The sequence below is a fragment of the Echeneis naucrates genome, chromosome 14 (genome assembly GCF_900963305.1).
Source record: "Echeneis naucrates chromosome 14, fEcheNa1.1, whole genome shotgun sequence".
Classification (NCBI taxonomy): Eukaryota; Metazoa; Chordata; class Actinopteri; order Carangiformes; family Echeneidae; genus Echeneis; species Echeneis naucrates.
The window spans coordinates 151448-171586 of NC_042524.1; the positions used below are offsets into that span (position 1 = coordinate 151448).

The 20139-nt window shown below is 42.6% G+C and overlaps 3 protein-coding genes across 3 annotated transcripts; all 3 read left to right on the plus strand.

Moving 5' to 3' along the window:
* Positions 1–1204: 1204 nt before the first annotated feature.
* Positions 1205–3910, plus strand: ndufa2 (NADH:ubiquinone oxidoreductase subunit A2). The gene is made up of 3 exons (XM_029519749.1): positions 1205–1336; positions 2068–2174; positions 3704–3910. Exons 1-3 carry the CDS (start codon positions 1233–1235, stop codon positions 3793–3795), a joined length of 303 nt encoding a protein of 100 aa, XP_029375609.1. The 5' UTR covers positions 1205–1232; the 3' UTR covers positions 3796–3910.
* A 1653-nt stretch (positions 3911–5563) lies between these two features.
* Positions 5564–10511, plus strand: ik (IK cytokine). The gene is made up of 20 exons (XM_029518763.1): positions 5564–5683; positions 6627–6693; positions 6764–6856; positions 6963–7022; positions 7398–7565; positions 7677–7791; positions 7880–7950; positions 8066–8112; positions 8206–8369; positions 8489–8597; positions 8734–8773; positions 8857–9004; positions 9093–9111; positions 9186–9270; positions 9415–9498; positions 9581–9638; positions 9761–9849; positions 9930–10038; positions 10130–10164; positions 10235–10511. Exons 1-20 carry the CDS (start codon positions 5674–5676, stop codon positions 10260–10262), a joined length of 1599 nt encoding a protein of 532 aa, XP_029374623.1. The 5' UTR covers positions 5564–5673; the 3' UTR covers positions 10263–10511.
* A 2923-nt stretch (positions 10512–13434) lies between these two features.
* Positions 13435–19705, plus strand: chm (CHM Rab escort protein). The gene is made up of 17 exons (XM_029519687.1): positions 13435–13497; positions 14028–14094; positions 14242–14314; positions 14498–14622; positions 14780–14886; positions 15040–15104; positions 15215–15364; positions 15557–15673; positions 15759–15870; positions 15973–16195; positions 17373–17447; positions 17557–17664; positions 17859–17922; positions 18468–18564; positions 18972–19070; positions 19144–19289; positions 19526–19705. The coding sequence occupies exons 1-17, from the start codon at positions 13446–13448 to the stop codon at positions 19703–19705; spliced, it is 1860 nt and encodes a 619-aa protein (XP_029375547.1). The 5' UTR covers positions 13435–13445.
* The last annotated feature ends 434 nt before the right edge of the window (positions 19706–20139 follow it).

Consider the following 20139-nt stretch of genomic DNA (forward strand, 5'->3'; position numbering starts at 1 on the left):
TCAGTCCAGGTCTGAATTCAGATGTTGTGTTGGAAGTGTAAACTTCAACTCAGAACTTGGGAGAAGGTGAATTTATAATATCCTTGTTCCTCTTCTGCTCTGTGTGCTGCTTTAAAATCCTCCAGGTCCTTACAAGACAAAAATATCAATAAAGTTTTTATATATTAATATTATTTTACATTTTCAGTGAATTAATTTTCATTTCAACATCTTAATGAGCCCAAATATTCAATAATATTCAGAATTTTAACCCTTTAAATCCCACAGTTGTATTTTTTATGGAAAAAACATAAAGTAATTATTTTACATATTAATAAGAAGTGGATTTTATTTGGATTACCAATCAATCTTGCTCTCAGATGGCTCCGCCCACTCTGAGGTCTCTGGCTCTTAAAGGAAGTGTTTCCCTCTACTCCAAATGTGGAGTGGAGGAATGGAGGGCTTTGTTGGATATCTTTAAATAATAGTATAGAGAGTTTGGTCGCAACCTGCTCTGTGTAAAGACCCTTGAAGTAGCTATCATAATTTGGCACAATATTAATAATTTCACTTGATTTAATTAGTTTGTAGAGGACAAAGAACTCTGCATCAAAAACTCAATAAAAATTTGATACATCACAACAAGGGAAAAACACTGTACAAAAAAAAAAAAAAAACTTCATATGGTCTGCAGTCCAGGTTCTGATAGTGTGGCTGATGATGGAAAAACTAGGTGACAATATTAAATCGTGTTTGTTTGAACGCCATGAATATGGCCTGACTGGATCCAAATCAGATGTGTCTGAGATCCACATCCACAACAGTCAGAGACCAAGCAGAGGTTCATTCGTCTTAGCAATATATATATATATATATATATATATATATATATATATTATAATAATGTAAATAATGACAAGTATAAAATCTAATAAAACCAGTGCTTTTTAGCTAAGGGTTATTTACTCTGCTCTAAAATATTTATTTTCAAAGAACCATAAGAATAATAATCAGACTGAGAGTAATATTGTTCTATTTTTATGTGTTGTGTTTAGTTTCATGGTCCTGGTCTTTACTGCCTTTAACTGGTTTGTCCTGTAGGAAATGATCAAAAACTAAATAGTAAATAATAATATCAACCCTGTTTGTCGCCTCGTGCCTGTGAGGACAGACTCAGGTATAAGGTCTTCCTGGCAGGACAAACTCCGGGAATAATACCCACAAATGTCCTTGACGGGCAGCAGTTAGCGAAGATGGCGGCCGCAGCAGTCCGGACGCTGGGCTCCACGTTGGGCAAAAACCTCCGAGAAATCCGGGTCCACCTCTGCCAGACCTCTGCGGCCAGCAAAGGGGCCAGGTAAGATCAAAAGCGGCCTTCTGTTAGTCCAAGGGCCGCCTTGACGGCGACCAAACCCCGTTAATGTCGAAGAGCACCGCAGAGATACACAACTAACTGCTAGTTTCTAAATGCTATCGGCTAACTGATCGCTGTTGGTGTTTATCTGGTGGCGTTTGTTTATTTTGCTTCAGTTTTCGTCCTGATGTGTTCAACTCTCTGAGCCATAAACAGGTCCAAGAGATGGAGCACAATAATCTGAAGTGAGGTTAAACAGAGACCTGTGGCGGGGTTTAGTTTATTTGTTTACTTTTCGACATTCGTGTTCAGACTTATCCGTCAGTGACATTACTTAGCAGCTAGCGACTAGCTAGCTTAGCCTCAAACACAGACAAAACTTCATTTTCATCCGAGACACTCGGTCGATCTACAGGAAATCAGTCAACTGATGGAGCATTCACGTCCCTGTGACAGGTGTGTTTAAGGCCCGTTTGCTGCAAGGAGGGGGATGCAATTGAACAGATGATTCTGTAGTAACTTTATTTTAGATTGTGTTTAGTTTAAGTCACAGATTAGTTTTCCCTGAATCACATTTTATTTTTATACAAAGTCTGTTTTCTTTGTTTTTCTTTCATAAGATTAAAGAAATTCTCATGATTAATTGTTTTCTTTGGGTTTTGGATCATATGTCCTGACATTACCCCTTCAGTTACCTCAAAGGTCACAGTTCAACCTTGTTCCTGTGTTTACAGGGACTTTGTGGAGCAGCACTATGTCACTCTAAAGAAGTCCAATACAGATTTCCCGATCCTGATCAGGGAGTGCTCTGGAGTCCAGGCTCAGCTCTGGGCCCGATACGGTCAGTCTGACTGCACATCTTAACACTAACCAGTGCAGAGGGTTAGGACTCTCTTGGTCAGTAAGATCCAGCTCTGATACAAGACCAGGGGCCTCATTTATAAAACTGTGTGTGGGATTGTTACTAAAAGTGAACTATGCCCAAAAGCCAAAGTTTGCATATGCCATAAAATATTCGGATTTATAAAACCCTGCGTATGCACACTTAAAGCAAACTTTGGTTTATAAATCACGGCCTTGACTACAAGTGTGCGCAGCTGTGTGGGCTCCATGTCACACCCCATACATGCCCATTTTCAACCATGAATGGTCAATGCAAAGCACCTCAAGAATATCAAATGAGACTAAGATACAAGTGTCTTGTTGTAACTGATGGCAGATACAGGAAGAAAAGATATTAAAAAAAAAAAAAAAGTAAAAATTCGGAGGCGGAAGTGGAGATGCTTGTTGGTGAGGTGGGGCACAAAAAACAATCTTTTTTTTTTTTTTTTGAGGTCAGCACCAGAATCAAAATCCAAATGAAGCAAAGCAATGCTCCTGATGACTGCAACTGGGGGGGACCCAGTGCTCCTGAACTGATGCCAATGCACACAAAAATTGCATCCTTAACTGGCATCATTCTAGTACGCCTGCAAGTGGTTGGGTGCTGACCAATACAGTCCTGCAGCTACAAAGGGAGACAATACAAGCAATCAACAACCTGACAGAGGAGTTAAGGCAAATGAGAAATGAAATGGTTGAAATAGCAGAAATATTAAAAGGCAATGTGCCAAAATGAACCTTTAATTACAGGACATCCTGACGGAGTCTTGCACCCTGTTCATATCCCGCTTGTCTTGAAAAGGGCTCTTGATCCAGGTCATCATGCTAGAGGGGGGGGGGTACCATTCCTCTGTGCCACATTGTGTAACACCCTCTTATAATGCGGCACACTTTGGCAGGATGGTAAAGAAGCCTGCCCTCCGACGCATTCAAAGCACGCCACCAGCACTTCAGGAGGCCGACGGCTGCTTTACCACTGACCGTACACGGGAATGGACCTCATTGAAGACGAGTTCCTCATTTTAAAATGGGGTGAGAACCTCTATCTGCACTGGGATGGCGTGGTTCCAGCATGCCGCCCTCTTTAATGGTGGGCCCCATTCAGCACATAGAACCAAGAGCAGTTCGCTACTGCACCCTCTGTTGCCAATTCCCCTTTTCCTCCAAACTGTGCATACACATGGGTCAAAGTACCCATTGGTGTGCGCACATTTTCCCGTCAAGTCTGGTTTTTTTGGGGGGGATTTTTTGGGTTTTTTTTAAATAGATCACGACCTTTGCGTAGAAATGACGTACACAAGTTTTAGGCCCGGTTTTGTGTGTGTGCAAAGTTTATAAATGAGGCCCCAGATCCTGTTAGTCTGTTCTTCAAACCATCCTGGTCTCTAATATCACTGAGTCGGAAGCTAGTCAGATAGGGCATGATGATGATGCTGATGCTGATGATGATTGTGATTGTGATTGTAATTGTAATTGTCACTTGCTCAGACTTTGGTAAAGAGAGCAGCATCTCCGTGGAGAACATGTCCGCTGATCAAGTGGCCAAAGCCCTGCAGACCCTGGTTCAGTCCAAACTGTAACCACCCCCCCCCCCCTTGCTGGAAGTGGTTCAGTCCTGGATGGACGCCACCGTTGTTCAGTCTGTTTGTAAATTTAATGTGATGATGTGAATAAACATAAATCTTATTGTCACTGTTTCTGGTTTTCTTTTCCATCTTTTATCAGGGGGTTTTTACGTAATTTTAGTTGCTTCTGACCTTGTTTCTTGATTAAAAGCCAATCTAAAATGTGAAGATTACCAGCTGGTCCTGGAGGGCCTTCACAGGGGGAGGAGCAGTGATCCATGTGGTCTGCAGGGGGCAGTAATGTACCATGGGACAGTTCACAGTCTAGTCAGTACTTGTCAGAACAACTGATCATGATCTTTGGCATGAGGAGGTCAAGAATCATGCAAATCATTTCATCTTTTGGTCTTCTCCATTTCTCTTCGCTGGGGGGAGCCATTTATCTGTCTGAGTGGAAACTGAACAGGAAGTGTTTTTTTTTTTTATATATATATATATGTATGTGTGTGTGTATATATATGTATGTATGTATATGTATATGTATATATATATGTATATGTATATATGTATGTATATATATATATATGTGTGTATATGTGTATATATATATATATACATGTATGTATGTATATATATATATGTATGTATGTATGTATGTATGTGTGTGTGTGTGCGTGTACAATTAGACTCACTCTGTGTGGAAGTAGTCAGTTTAGGTAGAAAATAAATATATAATAATAAATTCATTAGAATTATTTTAAATACTTAGTACTATCCTTACCAGTTAAAAAGAAAATATGTTTTGTGTGATTACAATGACGCTGAGGGAAGAGATATTTATCGTATCCAATCTCTCATAAAGCTAAAGAGATAACATTTAAAATATTACATGATATATATCCATCTAACCCTTCCGACATGAAAGATTAAATTGGAACAACAATTTATGTGGATTTTGTGAAAATGACATTGAAATGGTAGAACATATTTTCTTGGAATGTAAGCATGTTGGAGAATTTATTCATTCCTCTTCAACCACTTTATCCGTTTCCGGGTCACGGGGCTCCTGGAGCCAATCCTAGCTCACACTGGGCGACGCGTGGGGTACACCCTGGACAGGTCGCCAGTCCATCACAGGGCCAACACACAAAGACAAATAGAGACAAATAACCACTCACATGCGCATTCACACCTACAGTCAATTTAGAGTCGTCGATTAACCTAGACGTGAATGTCTTTGGATGGTGGGAGGAAACCCACACAGACAACATGCAAACTCTGGACAAAAAGGACACAAGCCGGGAACCGAACCTGCTACCTTATTGTGGGTCTACAGCGCTAACCACTACACTGACGTGCTGCCCATTTTGGAGATTCTGGACTGTATTTCAAAACTGGCTGTTATCTAAACAAATAAAAATGCACAGGTCAATTTTAGTTGGAGTACAGTTAAAGGAAGTTTAAAGTTAGACTTCTTGGTAAACAATCTAATCTCACTGGGGAAACATTCACAGATGTAAATTTCTGAAGGTAAAACCCACAACAACAGATGGATGGACGATCTAAAGATATATAAGAAATCCTTGTATACATGATGAACAAAAAGGCAGAGAAGTTATTTTCTTTAGTTGACTTATTTTCCCTTATAGAATGAGACCCTCACATTGTAACCCACATTGAAAATACTGTAATAAAAAGAAGGAAAGTTCGATTCCCGATCACTCCAAACCAGTCGGTAGCGGTAATGTATCCATTTGCCATAAAACGCCGAAAAGAAGAGGAACAGGAAGTGACGTCAGAGTCTCTGCTGTCGCACGCTAATTTGCCGTCAGATTGTCTGCGGTGGAACAGACCCGTTTTTACCGGGAAGGAGAGAACCGACCGTCCGCCGAGATGCCTGAGAGTAAGTCGTCCCTGAAACACGTTAGCTGGGGAGCGAATAGATCAAAAACAGGAAGTCCAACCAGCTGTTAGCCGCCGTTAGCCGCTATTAGCCCATGTTAGCCGCTATTAGCCCATGTTAGCCGCAGGTAGCGGCGATAAAGACTTGAATATAGAGAGAATAAAGTTTCACACTGCAACTACACACGAAATATATCAAAAAGAGGAGTCAATTGTGCTAAAATGAAAACATGGAGCTCTTAAATTGTAAACTAAATTAACTACACAGCGATTCAGTGTACAATTAGCCTAGCTTAGCTCTCCTCGGTGTTTGAGTTAATTAATGGTGTAATATAAATTGTTTATTCTCATTATAATCTGACGTTTTATGACTCAGTCAGTCAGTGAATAACTTAAATGAATTAATTTGATAGTAAAATCAACTTTTATTTATATAGAACCAAATCATTGCAGTGTTACGGCTCTTAGAGCAGGTTTAGGCCAAATTCGTTACAAAGACCCCACAAATCCTTCCAGAAGGAAACACCTGGTGAGGATTTTAGCAGAAGAAGTGATGATGAAGATTATTATTAGTGTTGAATGAGGAGTAATGGAAGCTTTTGCTGCTGTTGTAAGCAGAATTAAACCTCCATCTAAAGAGCAAAGTGACCTCTTGGGACGATCAGAAACTCTGAGCTCTCTGAGATCTGATGAGTTTGGTCATTCAGAGCTTTGTACGTTTAGGAGAAGGATTTTAAATTCTGTTCTGAACTTTACTGGGAGCTGACGAAGAGAAGCTAACAGGAGAAATGTGATGTATTTATAAATATAATCTGTAATAATCACCTGACCTACATATTCTTCAGTTTCTGTTCATTTAAATGTTGCTCTTGTGTGAGAGATGATTGCATTGTGCCCCCCTCAGTTGTCAGTGTGTTCACATCCTGCCTGTTTTCTTTATCCAGCTGAGAGTTACTCCAACCCTCTGGCCCCTGAGGGCCATGAGGTTGATGACCACAGAACTGCAGCTCAGTAAGTACTGCTGATCAGCTTGTTCATTTGTCTTTTACCTGACTGTGTATTAACATGTGTTTTCCTTCAGATCAAAACTGACCAACGATGACTTTAGGAAGTTACTGATGACACCACGGGCAGCGCCCTCCTCAGCCCCGCCTTCCAAGTCCAGACACCATGAGTGAGTGACGAAAGAGAGGAAACACGACTGGCATTTAACTTTTTTGTTGGAGAAATTACTTATGAGAGTGATTATTTATTATTTCTTTCTTCTGTTCTTTTCCCAGAATGCCAAGGGACTACAACGAGGATGAGGATCCTGCTGCAAGAAGAAGGAAGAAGAAGAGGTGAGTGTGCAACGAGTGTGTTCTCATTGTTCACAGACATCATTTAATTTATTTATTATCAGCAACTCAGTTACATGTCAATAAAGTATTGAATCTTGAAACTAAAGTTTGTGGAATCGTTAACTCTTTTCACCTCTTGATGAAGTGATAATGCCCCTCTCTGAGTCTGAACCAAAACTGACCCAAATGTGTTGTCGTTTCCATTTGTTTGATTAAATTCAATTAATTACAAATGTCTAAAGGGAAAACTGATATGAAATGGACACTGAGTTAATGTTAAAGTGATAAAGTACATCACCAGCTGCACTTCAATCACCAATAACATTAGATGATTGTGTCATTGGTTATTAACTATTGCATATTTTGTTGTTGCAGTTATTATGCTAAGCTACGTCAGCAGGAGATGGAGCGTGAGCGAGAACTTGCTGAGAAGTACAGAGACAGAGCGAGAGAGAGACGTGATGGTGTCAACAAAGATTATGAGGAGACAGAGCTGATCAGCACCACAGCAAACTACAGAGCTGTGGGACCCACAGCTGAGGCGTGAGTACAACGTTTGGTCCACTAGGGAGGTGGATTAGACCTGCTCCTGCTGTATTTATCTCTGCCTCTGCCATCATTCCTAATTTCACAGTGGTACCTTGTATTTTCCAGAGATAAGTCAGCAGCCGAGAAACGTCGCCAGCTGATCCAGGAGTCCAAGTTCTTGGGAGGTGACATGGAGCACACTCACTTGGTGAAAGGTCTGGACTTCGCTCTTCTGCAGAAGGTCAGATGAGTCTAATGTGCTTTTTCTGTGATCATTGGTCCTCTGAAGATATGACTATTCTGCTTTTTTACTGTTGCCTGTGTCACAGGTGAGAGCTGAGATCACAAGCAAAGAGAAAGAGGAAGAAGACATGATGGAAAAAGTCCAGAAGGAGGCTAAGTAAGAAGCAGACCACAGTTGTACCATTATCACTGCCTACAGCTCATTGTGATATGAACAGTATCACCTTCAGGATTAGACTGTCTGACCTTTGACATCCCTGTCTGTGTGTCAGGAAAGACATGGAGCCAGAAGAGAAGATCGAATTCAAGACTCGTCTTGGTGAGTCTGATTCTGGTTACAGTAGGATGACGCTCCAGAGGTGCGTCTGGAGCCTGGTCAGACCCTGAAGCCTGCCTAATTCCTTCCTCCCAGGTAGGAACATCTACCGCGTGGTGTTCAGGTCTGGTCTGGTGGAGAGGAACGAGCTCTTTTTGCCTGGTAGGATGGCATACGTGGTCGACCTGGACGATGAGTTTACTGACACTGACATCCCAACAACTTTGATCCGCAGCAAAGCTGACTGTCCCAGCATGGAGGTACAGACATCCCCCCCCCCCCCCCCCAGCCACATTAACCCAACTCATTGCAGCTCTTGAAATGTTCCAGTTATGTTTCTGTAGTTAGATTTATTTATTTATTTATTTTTTTGTCTCAGGCACAGACGACTCTGACCACCAATGACATCGTCATTTCGAAGCTGACTCAGATCCTCTCATACCTGAGACAGGGAACACGCCACAAGAAGATCAAGAAAAAGGACAAAGGTGACACACTCAGCTGCTGTGTGTTGAGCCTATTTCAGTAGTTTGGGGCATTGTGAGTGATTTAGGGTATTGTTGTATTTTTGTGTTTAACCATGCTGGTCTCTGAACTCTAAAGGCTGATCTGTGTCAATTTCAGGGAAACTGGATGATAAGAGAGCACCTGAGGCTGATTTGAGGTCAGAGGAGTCAGAAAATGGTCTGCAAGCAGTCACTAAACAGTCTGTACACAATCTTAGTCAGTGTCTCTTTCCTCTATCAGTATCTTTGATGACATTGGAGACTACATCCCGTCTACTGCAGCGTCCTCCAAACCTCCCAGAGAGAAAGACAGACACAGAGACAAGGAGGAGGATGGCAAGAGCAGGAGACACAACTACTTTGAGAAACCACGAGGGGACGAACACCCGGTGAGACGGGGGAGACAGGTGGAGACAGACGAGGGAGGCTGTTATTTATGCTGCTGACTTCTCTAACAGTGTTATTTTGTGTGTTTAGGTGATGGAGGTGGACACAGGTAAGTCTGTGTAATCAGATTGCTCCCTTTCCTGCAGATCAATCCTCTGATCACTGAACAATAATCTTTCCCAGGTCCTGGATCAGTCAGAGAGCAGATCAAGATGATCAATGAGAAGTTTGCTGGAGCAGCAGGCAGCCAATGGCAGAGCCAGGAGCCATATCCCTGTTTTCTGTTGTTTGGAGGGGAGAGGGTGGGGCCTGCACAGCTGTCTGCAAAAGGCTGTAGTCATTGTACAAGTGTTTTAGTAATGTTGTTGTATGGTCATAGTAGTTTTGTTGTGTAGTTTCTTTAACATGGCACTGGTTCTCAGAGAAGAGACTCAAAAGAGCAACTGGGAGATTTTTTTGGAGGATCCAACTCCTATGCTGAGTGTTACCCTGCAACGTAAGATACACACACAGACGCACACTAAGTGCTAAGTGTATGACAATGGACTTTAACCTTTGTTTGTGTTGTCCCTGTGTAGAATGGACGACCTGGCTGTGGACAGCGATGAGGAAGTAGACTACAGTAAGATGGACCAGGTAACTACAACTCCCAGGATGCAGTAGTGTCATTGAAAATGTGTGGAGTGGCAGGAATGATGTCATCAGTGATGTTGGAAGGGTGCTCTCCAAATGTTGAACAGCTGTTTTATCCTTTTCAGGGGAACAAGAAAGGGCCGCTGGGCCGCTGGGACTTTGACACTCAGGAGGAATATTCAGACTACATGAACAACAAGGAGGCCCTGCCCAAGTATGTTCACCCTGAGCACAGACTGTCAGGCTGACAAAGTGCACTTTGATTTTGAGCTCTGACTGAGGTTCTCCTTTCAGGGCTGCCTTCCAGTACGGCATCAAGATGTCTGAGGGCAGGAAGACTCGGCGCTTCAAAGAGACCAATGAGAAGGCAGAACTGGACAGACAGTGGAAGAAGATCAGCGCAGTGAGGACACACCCACACCCATACATTTAAACTCAGTGACGCAATGTATGTAGCATAAAGTTTGTGGACACTAACTTTTGTTTTCTGTCAGATCATAGAGAAAAGGAAGAAGATGGAGGCTGATGGGTGAGTTGTCGTCATAAACGCAGCCAATCAGTCTTATTTAGATATAAATAAGTATCTTTTGATTTTTCAGGGTGGACGTGAAGAGGCCGAAATACTGAAGCCCCCCCCCCCCCTCCAATTCTCATCATGGAGAGACTTGAGTGTCATTATTGATCTGTGGATATTAACGCTAACCCCTAAAATAACTTTAAACTGCTCTGTGAATAAATGTTTGGTTTGAAACCATTTAAATGTAACGTGGACAGCTTGAGGTCAAAGGCTGCAGATGATCAATCAGCTGATTGTATTTCCTGTACTTCTTTATCAGTGACTTAACGCATTTGTCAATAAAGTTGACATCAGCTTGATTTGTTTTATTAAACTCATCAATGAACATGAACTTAGTTTGCCTCAAAGTGAAATTCAACCAGATCCAACAGAACAAGCTCTACTAGGATTCCTCTAGTCTCTCCTCCTGTGATCTTCAGAGGAGTTCAGTATTTTAAGTTTCTAATTTAATGAAGATCTATAATTTTAGAAATTAAAAATAAAAATTAAGAAAGGGTGACCTTAAGGCACACACACATCTGTAAATGTATTTCCATTGATCAGTTTCTCTTCAAATCTAATTTATTTCTATGGCTCCAAATTATAAAGTTATAGATACTATAGAAAAATTGTTATAGAAAAAAGTTATAGTTAGAGAGCTGAGGGGTGTACTACGAAGACAAATTAGTGCTTTATTGAGCTATGTTGAGCCTAAAGTCAGAATTTTCCGTATCACAAAGGCGGCTCTCTTTGAAGCTGTCTGTATCACCATGGTAACTGATGCTGCCAACATAACCTGGTCTGGACCAGTTTTTGTTCCGACTTTCAGCTTAAAGTCGGCTGTAAAAAGCGCTGACTTCACCAATCACCCTCCCTGAACATGAGTTCACCGTTTGTCGAAGATCCGGTGGATTCAGGAGCTCTTTGGAGGGAGAGAGGTTTTCCAGACCAGAGTGATCTGTTGGTGTTTTCTGACGATATACTCTCTGAGCAATACAGATTCTCAGCTGAGGAAAGATGTTGTAATCTTGTTGACCAGATGGAAGTAATGGGACCAAACGAAGCCATGCATTTACAGTAATGCTACCATCAGCAGCAGTTTTTCACCCAATAAAAAAAAACAAACACCAATCTCAGGATGTCTTTTATTTATTAAAGTTCTGGAAAAGGAAAAGTCACAATTGTAAAATGGCAATCATGATTAACAAAACATTTTAAAGAACCATTTACTGCAGTACCTTCTTCTCATACTCCACTTGCTCGATCTCAAGTTTTAGTTTCTTCGTTTCCAACTTTTTTCTGTTATCAAGCTCTAGATTTCATTTATAAAGGACCCTCACATTGTCTGCTCCAACATGTATTAATAGGACATCAGGCAACAGAGATGAGTGAGATAGACTTTTCAGTTATGTTGGCATACTGTGTTCATCATTCACTTATGTGTTCTTGGTAAGTATTACTTTAAAAAGTAGACATAGGACTGAAACGATAAAACCCTTACCCCTTGTTTGTTTGTTTTTTTTTTCCTGTGGGCCTACAGGTGGAGGCCACAGGCTGAAGGGAGGGTTGCACAATGTCCTCTCCCTGTGACATTAATGAGTAAGAAAATTAATTGTTTCTATTTTAAAAGGATGAATTAAAATTTTTAGATTAAATTCTTAATCTTCTTAACCCCAAATGTGCATCTGAATACACCGAAAGTGTCTCCTCCACCTGTGAAATAGTTTAGAGAAATGAATAAAGTACATTCAACACAGCAAACAAGGATGAGAGTACATGGAAACTTTGACAGTTACCTCTGTATGGGGGTCACCAAGGGTGTGTGCTGGCAGCTTGAACAACACTAATGTGTCTCCTTCAGCTGTAAATTAGATTAAGACTTTTCTCATCTGAGAAACAATAACTATGCCTTTAGTATTTTACCACCAAAGCACTTATACATCCCCTGGACAGAGAACAGCTGCTGGGAGCTGCCAGCTCCAGGGTCTGACTGAATATCCCGTTGTATCCCCTCCATGATCGGCAGCCCTTCATTGTTTGCCCCCTCCAGTCTTTCTCCTCTCATTTTTCTTCTTGTTTGCTTCAGATAATATTAACACGTAATATGTTACGCATCCATATTCCACTAAAAGAGTGATGAACATATATCACTTTGGATTATATTTTTGTGCTTGGTCTGGATTTGCTGCCAAGACTATTTTGAACTGCTGGCACTACAACTAATAGAACACCAATTAGAAAATAACTTATCACAAATAAGACAAATCAAACAAATCTCACTTTGATTTGGCCCTAATCTAAGTGATTTTTCCATGTGTTCTTCATTGTGAGACAATGAGGGCAAGAATTAAAGTTATATAATGATATATCAGCTGTATTAACCTACATAATCTGAATTTTTTTTGTCAGGCTTCCTCTCTTGCTTTGTTTGTAGAAACTTGTTAACCTCAGTTGTTATTAAGTTGTTACTTCTCCTGGGTAGGATTAGGATTAGGGTTAGGGTTAGGATCAAAGGAGAATTAACAATTTAACCTCAAATAACTCTCAACGATTATTGTTCACCAGAGGTACTCCATACCCTGATGACTGTCGTTCACATGAGACCACGACAATGGTCAAGTGAAAGTAAAATATCTGGGTCTCTCTCAACTGTGTTTGTCAGACTAGTGCAGACTAGTAGATCAACAAGCATGAACTGATGAAGCCCCTTGGATAAGAGGCGAAACAACTTCATAGACAAATACATGTCCCGTTGTCTACGAATCAATTTTGAGCGAGACAACACTCCCAGCACCTTCAACCCCTCCTTCCCCGACTCAAGCCCTCCAGGCAGACTGGGCACAGTCCCACCAAAAAGCCTTTTCAGACAGTGACAGGGTGTCCTGCAGACACTCAATATCTCCCTGACCACAGACCAAAAACATTCATGTCATCTACAGAAACAGAAAGAGCAACAGGATGGTCAAAACTGAAGGAATCTGGCAATGACAGCCTACCGAGCCAGGTTTACATCCCAGACTCCCATTTTTAAAAGCTCAGTGTGTGTGTGTGTGTTAGACGTCACAATTTAAAAATGGGCTGGGCTTTTGACATAATTTAAACAATAAATGTTTGTTTGTTTTGTACAAAAAACGTGATGGACGAGTAACAGAGCGAATTAAAATATATTTCAATATATAATATCGATTAACAATAAGAAATATTGACCCCCTGACTGACGGTTCCCTTCACGTGACTGTTTCCCAGTTAACAACATGGCTGCCGAGGACTTGCCGTCTGAATTTGACGTCGTCATTCTGGGCACAGGTAAACACACACCTGGCTGTTATCACGTGTTCTGACCCGGTCCGTGTATGTGAGCTCGTGTTTGTTGGATCTGACAGCAGCTCAGATCGAAGAGGTCCCGAAATCCCGTTTGATCCGGATTAAAGGCTAACGTTAGCTTGGTCGTTAGCTCGCGGCTAACAGCCCATTAGTTGTCAGTTACAGTGGTGACCGGCTAACGCGGCTACTCTCTTAGCTCCTGGACACAGTGTGTGTGTGTATGTGTGTTACTGTACAGCTATCACCATAGCCCAAACCATTCAAACATTCACCCTGTTTAGTGTGTAACTGGTAACAGCACAAACACACACTTTGTGCTCTTAGTCTATCCCTGGGTTGTGTTTACTTGGGGCAGGTAAACCCCTGGGCTTCTTTGGGGTCACGTGACTTGGCTCTGAGTGCTGATTGGAGCATTATCTGCTGCGATCACAAGAGATGAAGTGTTTGTATCAACAGTCAAAGTTTGAGGTGATTGATCGATTGACACTGGATTGGTTGGATTGTGTGTGCAGGTCTTGCTGAGTCGGTCGTAGCAGCAGCCTGTTCCAGAGTGGGACAAAGAGTCCTCCACCTTGACAGGTCAGTCCTGTAAATCTCCACATTCACTGTGTCTGACAAACGCACAATAATGAAGATACAGACCCCTGCAGCAGTTTGTTCCTGCCAGGCTTTTATTGTGAAAGGTCCTTCCTCAGGGTGGAGTGACAGCTTCCTGTTTGTTTTCAGAAACAGCTACTATGCCGCCAACTGGGCCAGTTTCACCTTCAACGGCCTACTCACATGGATACAACAGCATCATGTGAGTATGATGCTGCACTCTGATTGGCTGCTGTGGACAGCATCATGTCCCTGCGAATGACCTACAAACATGGAGGATTTACAGCAAGCAGAAGGTTTTAGCATTTAGGTCCAGTGACTGCTGGATGACCAATCAGATGATTTGTGTGAGTGTGTGTGTGTGTGTGTTTGTGCACACTTGTAGGAGGAGTCTCAGCCTGAGGAGGTCCAGGATTGGTCGAGTTTGTTGGAGGAAGGGGAGGAGCTGATCTACCTGTCCTACTCTGACTCCACCTCCATCAGTAATTTGCAGGTTTTTTGTTTCACCAGGTAAATGGAGATCTTGATTGATTATTTTTTAAGTGCTTTTAGTGTGAAAATCTTTTGCACAAAGTGTTGCATCAGATCCGTGCATCATGTGACTGATGATTGACAGCAGAAGACCTGTCAATCTTCATGAGTAACCTGCTGGTGTTATCTGTTTTAGTGAGGAAGATGAGGGGGAGGAAGCTCAGAGTCCTGATCCCCCGAACACCACAGAAGAAGAAACAGCAGCGAATGGTGATGAAGATGCCGTTAAAGCAGCTTCAACAGGTTCGGTTCACATTAGTTATTGATTTATACCTGAGCCTCTTCAGTCTGAACAGTCACATTTTAATGGTCCCAGTTTTTGTTACAGTCTCAGTCCTGGATCCGTACCAGTTCTGGATCATAGGAGGAGAATCATTTCACTTCTTTTTATTCCAGACTCAACGAATGAAGATCCAAAGGACAAAATAAAGGAGGTAACTGATGGTGAAGGGGAGGGGCAGGTAAGACAATTTGGCCAGTCAGAGTACAGTTGGGCTTTATCAAATATTGTTTATTGATTGAGACCTCATATCTGATCACATTTCTATATGTTGGGTGTTTCATCCAATAGCAGACTGCTGACTCAGAGGGGGTGGAGCCAACAGCAGATCTGCCACGCCCCTCTGCTATTCAGGGCCAATCAGAGGCAAGCAGGAAGAAGATCAGCTATGCTCAGCTGGTGAAGGAAGGACGCCAATTCAACATCGACCTGGTCTCCAAGGTGATCTTTCTATCGTAACACGACAACAATAATCACACTGACAACAACATGACTGCATGAGGCAACAGAGCAGGCTGCGTGACATCCTGACCTTTGGGCCAGTTGTATTGCACTGCTGTCATTAAATAATCCAGAATCTGTTTCTCCCTGTTTCCATGGGAACACCGTCCCATGACTGCTCCTCTTATCCAGCTGATGTTCTCCCGCGGCTCATTGGTCGATCTGCTCATCAAATCAAATGTTAGTCGGTATGCAGAGTTTAAGAACGTCACTAGGATACTTACCTATCGTCATGGCAACGTGGAACAGGTGTGTATAAATTGCTGTTTTTCTGTCTGTCTCCAGACCTGTTTGTCTCCTGACATGCCTATCTCTGTACCTGTCTGTCTCTCAGGTGCCCTGCAGTAGAGCTGATGTGTTTGCAAGTCGTCAGCTCTCTGTGGTAGAAAAGAGGAAGTTGATGCGTTTCCTCACTTCCTGTCTGGAGGAGACCGAGGAGCAGCAAGGTGAGATGAACATTGTCTTCTCACTGGCGTCAGCATTTGTAGCACTGAATCAAAACCAGAGCATTATGGGTAATGTAGTCTTGTATCAACCCCACCCACCAGCTTATAATGGTCGACCATATTTGGAGTTCCTCTGTGACCAGCAGCTTGGAGACAACCTAGAGCACTTCCTGCTTCACTCTATTGCCATGGTGACAGAAGACACGCCCACAGAAGTTGGGCTTGCCTCCACACGTCACTTCCTGCGCTGCCTGGGTCGCTACGGCAACACACCCTTCCTGTTTCCTGTCTATGGTCTTGGAGAGATACCCCAGTGTTTCTGTAGGTAAGCACTAGTCTGTCTGTCTCCTCAGGATGAGTAGAGATGGCAGTGTCAGATGGTAGTATCAGTAGTAGTTTTAGTAGTAAACATGTCTGCTGTCATGTTTTGGTTTCTTTGGTTTTCTCCAGAGATAATCAGCTGGTCGTCATGGTTGCACTGATTCTCATTAGAGCAATATGTGAATATTAATGAGCAAGGTGCCGTCGGTTCAGCTCAGAAATTACTGCTCATCTAATTTCACTCTCACACACACACATAGAGGTTATCTGTTCACTGGCTTTAATGATGGACTGCTTTGTGGGAAAGAGACTGTCAAAGAAAAAGTCCTGATAATTAATATTATATAAATTTGATCAATAATCACTTTATTCTGTTTTCTTAATTATTTTTTATAATCAAAATTAGAAAAACAAAAAGTGTCAGTAATAGAATCAGTAAGCCAACCCTTACAGATCTGGTTTCCACTGAGCAGTCCGGTTCGGTTCGATACACTATTATTAGCATTTCCATTGTCATAATCTGTGAATGGTAACGAAACAGCGGACTCGTACCAACCATTATGATACCAGAATGTGGCATGTAGCGTGCAACTGGACCTGGCATTTTTAGATATACTGTGGGGAGAAACAGCTGAAGCATCCATCTTCAACTGCTTATCCAAAGTCAGCTTGCAGGGGTAGCCTTCCTTTTCCCCGGCAACCTCGGCTAACTCTGACTGGGGGGTCCCTCCCGGGTAGGAGATATAATCTCTCCACCTGGTCTTGGGTCTGCCCCGAGCTCTCCTCCCAGTTGGATGAGCCAGGAACATCTCCCATGGGAGACACCCTGTTGGTATCTTTATCAGATACCAGAACCACCTCAACTGACTCCTTTCCAAAGGAGCAGCGGCTCTACTCCAAATCTCTGAACTTGAACTCATCTAAATTTTAAAATGTCAAAGTAAAAAAGAGAGATTGTATCAGCGAGCCGCCTTTTACGGTGATCGGCCCAGGAGCTGCGTGACACCCTGCCGACCAGTGAGGCTACTGTTAGCATGGTGTTCCATTCTGAATTGACCAAACCACTCAATGGAAACACAGTTTAAGAGAACCCTTACAGAACCTTGTTCTATGGTTCTAAGATGTCATTAACTGTCATTGCTCCTGCATGCTGATTGGATGACGCCTCTGACCTGTTTCAGGATGTCCGCCGTGTTTGGAGGCGTTTATTGTCTGAGACACTCAGTCCGCTGTCTCCTGGTGGACAAGGACAACAGGTACTGACTATGTGTGTCTGTCTGTGTGTGTTTGTATCCATGTTGATGACCTAATGATCAGCTGACTGGTAGTTTGTCACAGATGACATCACAGCTCTGTCTGTTCCAGGTGTAAGGCAGTGATTGACAGCAGGGGACAGCGAATCAGCTGCAGCCACTTTGTGGTAGATAGCAGCTACGTGGCGACGGAGCAGAAAAAAGTGACCACACCCACCAGGTGAGGCCCGACAGCTAGATCTGCCAAGCTGCAGGTTTAAAAATGGATGAGTCACCCAGAGTGGGTGTGTGTCCCTCCAACCTGACACACCCACTGATGGCCACATTGCTGAGACGTCAGATTTAGACCTGGTCGAACTGTGATCAGAACCTGGTCCTGCTGATGTCTGGATTAATGATGGTTTGTGCCTTCAGGTTCCTCAGCCGAGCCATCCTCATCACCGACGCCTCCATCCTGCCCTCCAACTCAGGCCAACAGGTGAGTTTACCTGTTCCCTCCACCTGACTCCTGCAGTTAGCACCTAACACATGCTTCAGTCACACCCGTTTCCGTCAGAATGGCCTTTAGTAAATTCACTAAGTGTAGTATGATTTTATTTTGTAGTAAAGCAGGAATTGAACAGTGCAGGTAAACCCACCTCTGCTGTATCATGGTGATGTCATCACTAACCACTTGGTTGAACAGTCTGATGCCTAAACTGGTCAGAGATCTGTGTGTCCTTCAGCCTCAATGCAATATGGGACAGATTTTAATCCATCAAAACTGGAGTAGAAGAAAGAGACAAAGGGGGTGGCACTTTAGAGCAATCACGCAAGAGCAAGATAACATTAGCTAACATTAGCTTAGAAACAGGCAGATGGATGGACTGACACCCTCATTAGGTTAGTTAAATGTTGAAATATTGAAATAAGCTATAAGAATTATATTTCAGTGTGTGTGGGTTTGTTTTTTGTGTTTTTTCATTAATGGTCATTAAAGGTTTTTCATTAATGAATTTTGTCTCTTCTTGTCTTCCTCCTCAGGTTTCCATGGTAACAGTTCCTCCAATAGCAGCAGGCTTCCCAGTCGTAATGATGGTAGAGCTCTGTTCATCCACGATGACCTGCTTGCCTGGAACCTGTGAGTGTGATCTGCCAGGTGTCATCTCCTGGTCCTGGATGTTCAGTTTGTATCTTCATGTCATCTTCTCTCCCTCTGTCAACCCAACCAGTGGAGGCAGATACCCACTCCTCTGTCTGTCTGCGGTTGGTCTCTTTAACAGCTCCAAAGTTTGGTCTGGACCTGTTCTCTGTGTGAAGAGCCTTGATGGAACTTTATGATTTGGAGCCTTACAAATAATTTAGATTTGATTTGAAGAGAAAGTGATCAATGGAAATACATTTACAGAAGGCGTGTGTGTGTTTTTCAGGTTGTTTGTTGTTTGTTCTTGTTTTTTTTTTTTTTTCTTCTTCATGACAGAACCACAGTTGTTGCCATGGAGATGGCAGCTGACAGAACTCAGACTTGAGTGTTTCCTGTCTCTGTAGATCTGGTCCACCTCACCTGTCAGTCAGTTGGCTCCGCCTTTGATGACTTGTCACCAGTGGTCACCAAGATGTTCCATACGCCAGAGACAGATGACCAAGGTAACACACACGTACGTTAGTTTTATTTTTTCAAGGTTGTGTCTCTAACTAATCCGAGCTCTTGTCACTGTAGAGACTCGGCCATCCGTCCTCTGGTGTCTCTACTTCAACATGGCTGACGGTTTGGATGTGGAGGTCGAAGGTCACAACCTCCCATCTAACGTGTACCTGTGTTCTGGACCAGATGGACATCTGGGCCATGACCACGCAATCAGACAGGTGAGACGCAGGCCAGTCAACTGATTGAACCTGCCTGGTGCCATGGTTACTGGACAGTAGTATACGCTAGGCCACGCCCACCTGATTACATTAATTGTCAGTTAACTGGAGGTCAACTAATTATTTTTAGGTTTTCATTATTTTCTATTAAATTATGTTTTCTAATTGTTGTTCAACTAAGTGTGAGAACCAGAGTCACTTGACGTCCCGCCATACCATGGATCCTCTCTCCTCAGGCTCAGCTGATCTTCCAGAAAATTTTGCCGGAGGAGGATTTCTGTCCCCCAGCCCCGAACCCTGAGGATGTCCTCTATGATGGAGAAAGCCTGCTCCCCACTGGGGGGGGGGGGGGGGACAACAGCGGGTGGGGGGAGAAGGGGGAGGAAACCAAAGAGAACCCTCAAACTGAGGAGTAATATAACTCATCTCCAAACACAAAACTCCTGCAGTGGATTGTGGGTAAAAGTTGCTTTCAGTTTTTATTTTTCTGCTTCATTTTATTTAAAACTGTAAACTGACAAAACCAATAAAAGTTAAACTGTAAATTACATCTGACAATGTTTTTGATGGTTGCATCAAAACACTGGTGCATGATGGGACTCATTTAAATATCACTTATTTTGAAGGTCTCCCCTCTTGCTCACGAGCGTTTTAAAAGACCCAACAGCAAGAAAACTAGTTTTGGATATCGGCCCTGAAAATGACAAACAGTTTTTCCTTTTCGTTCTGATTGAACAATTGTTGTTAGATGCAAGTTATAAAGCACCTTAACAGTAAGTCACATGGATTGTGTTGTTTTTCATAGATTATTTCCTGTCTCCATTGGTGATGATCACTGAACACTAATAAA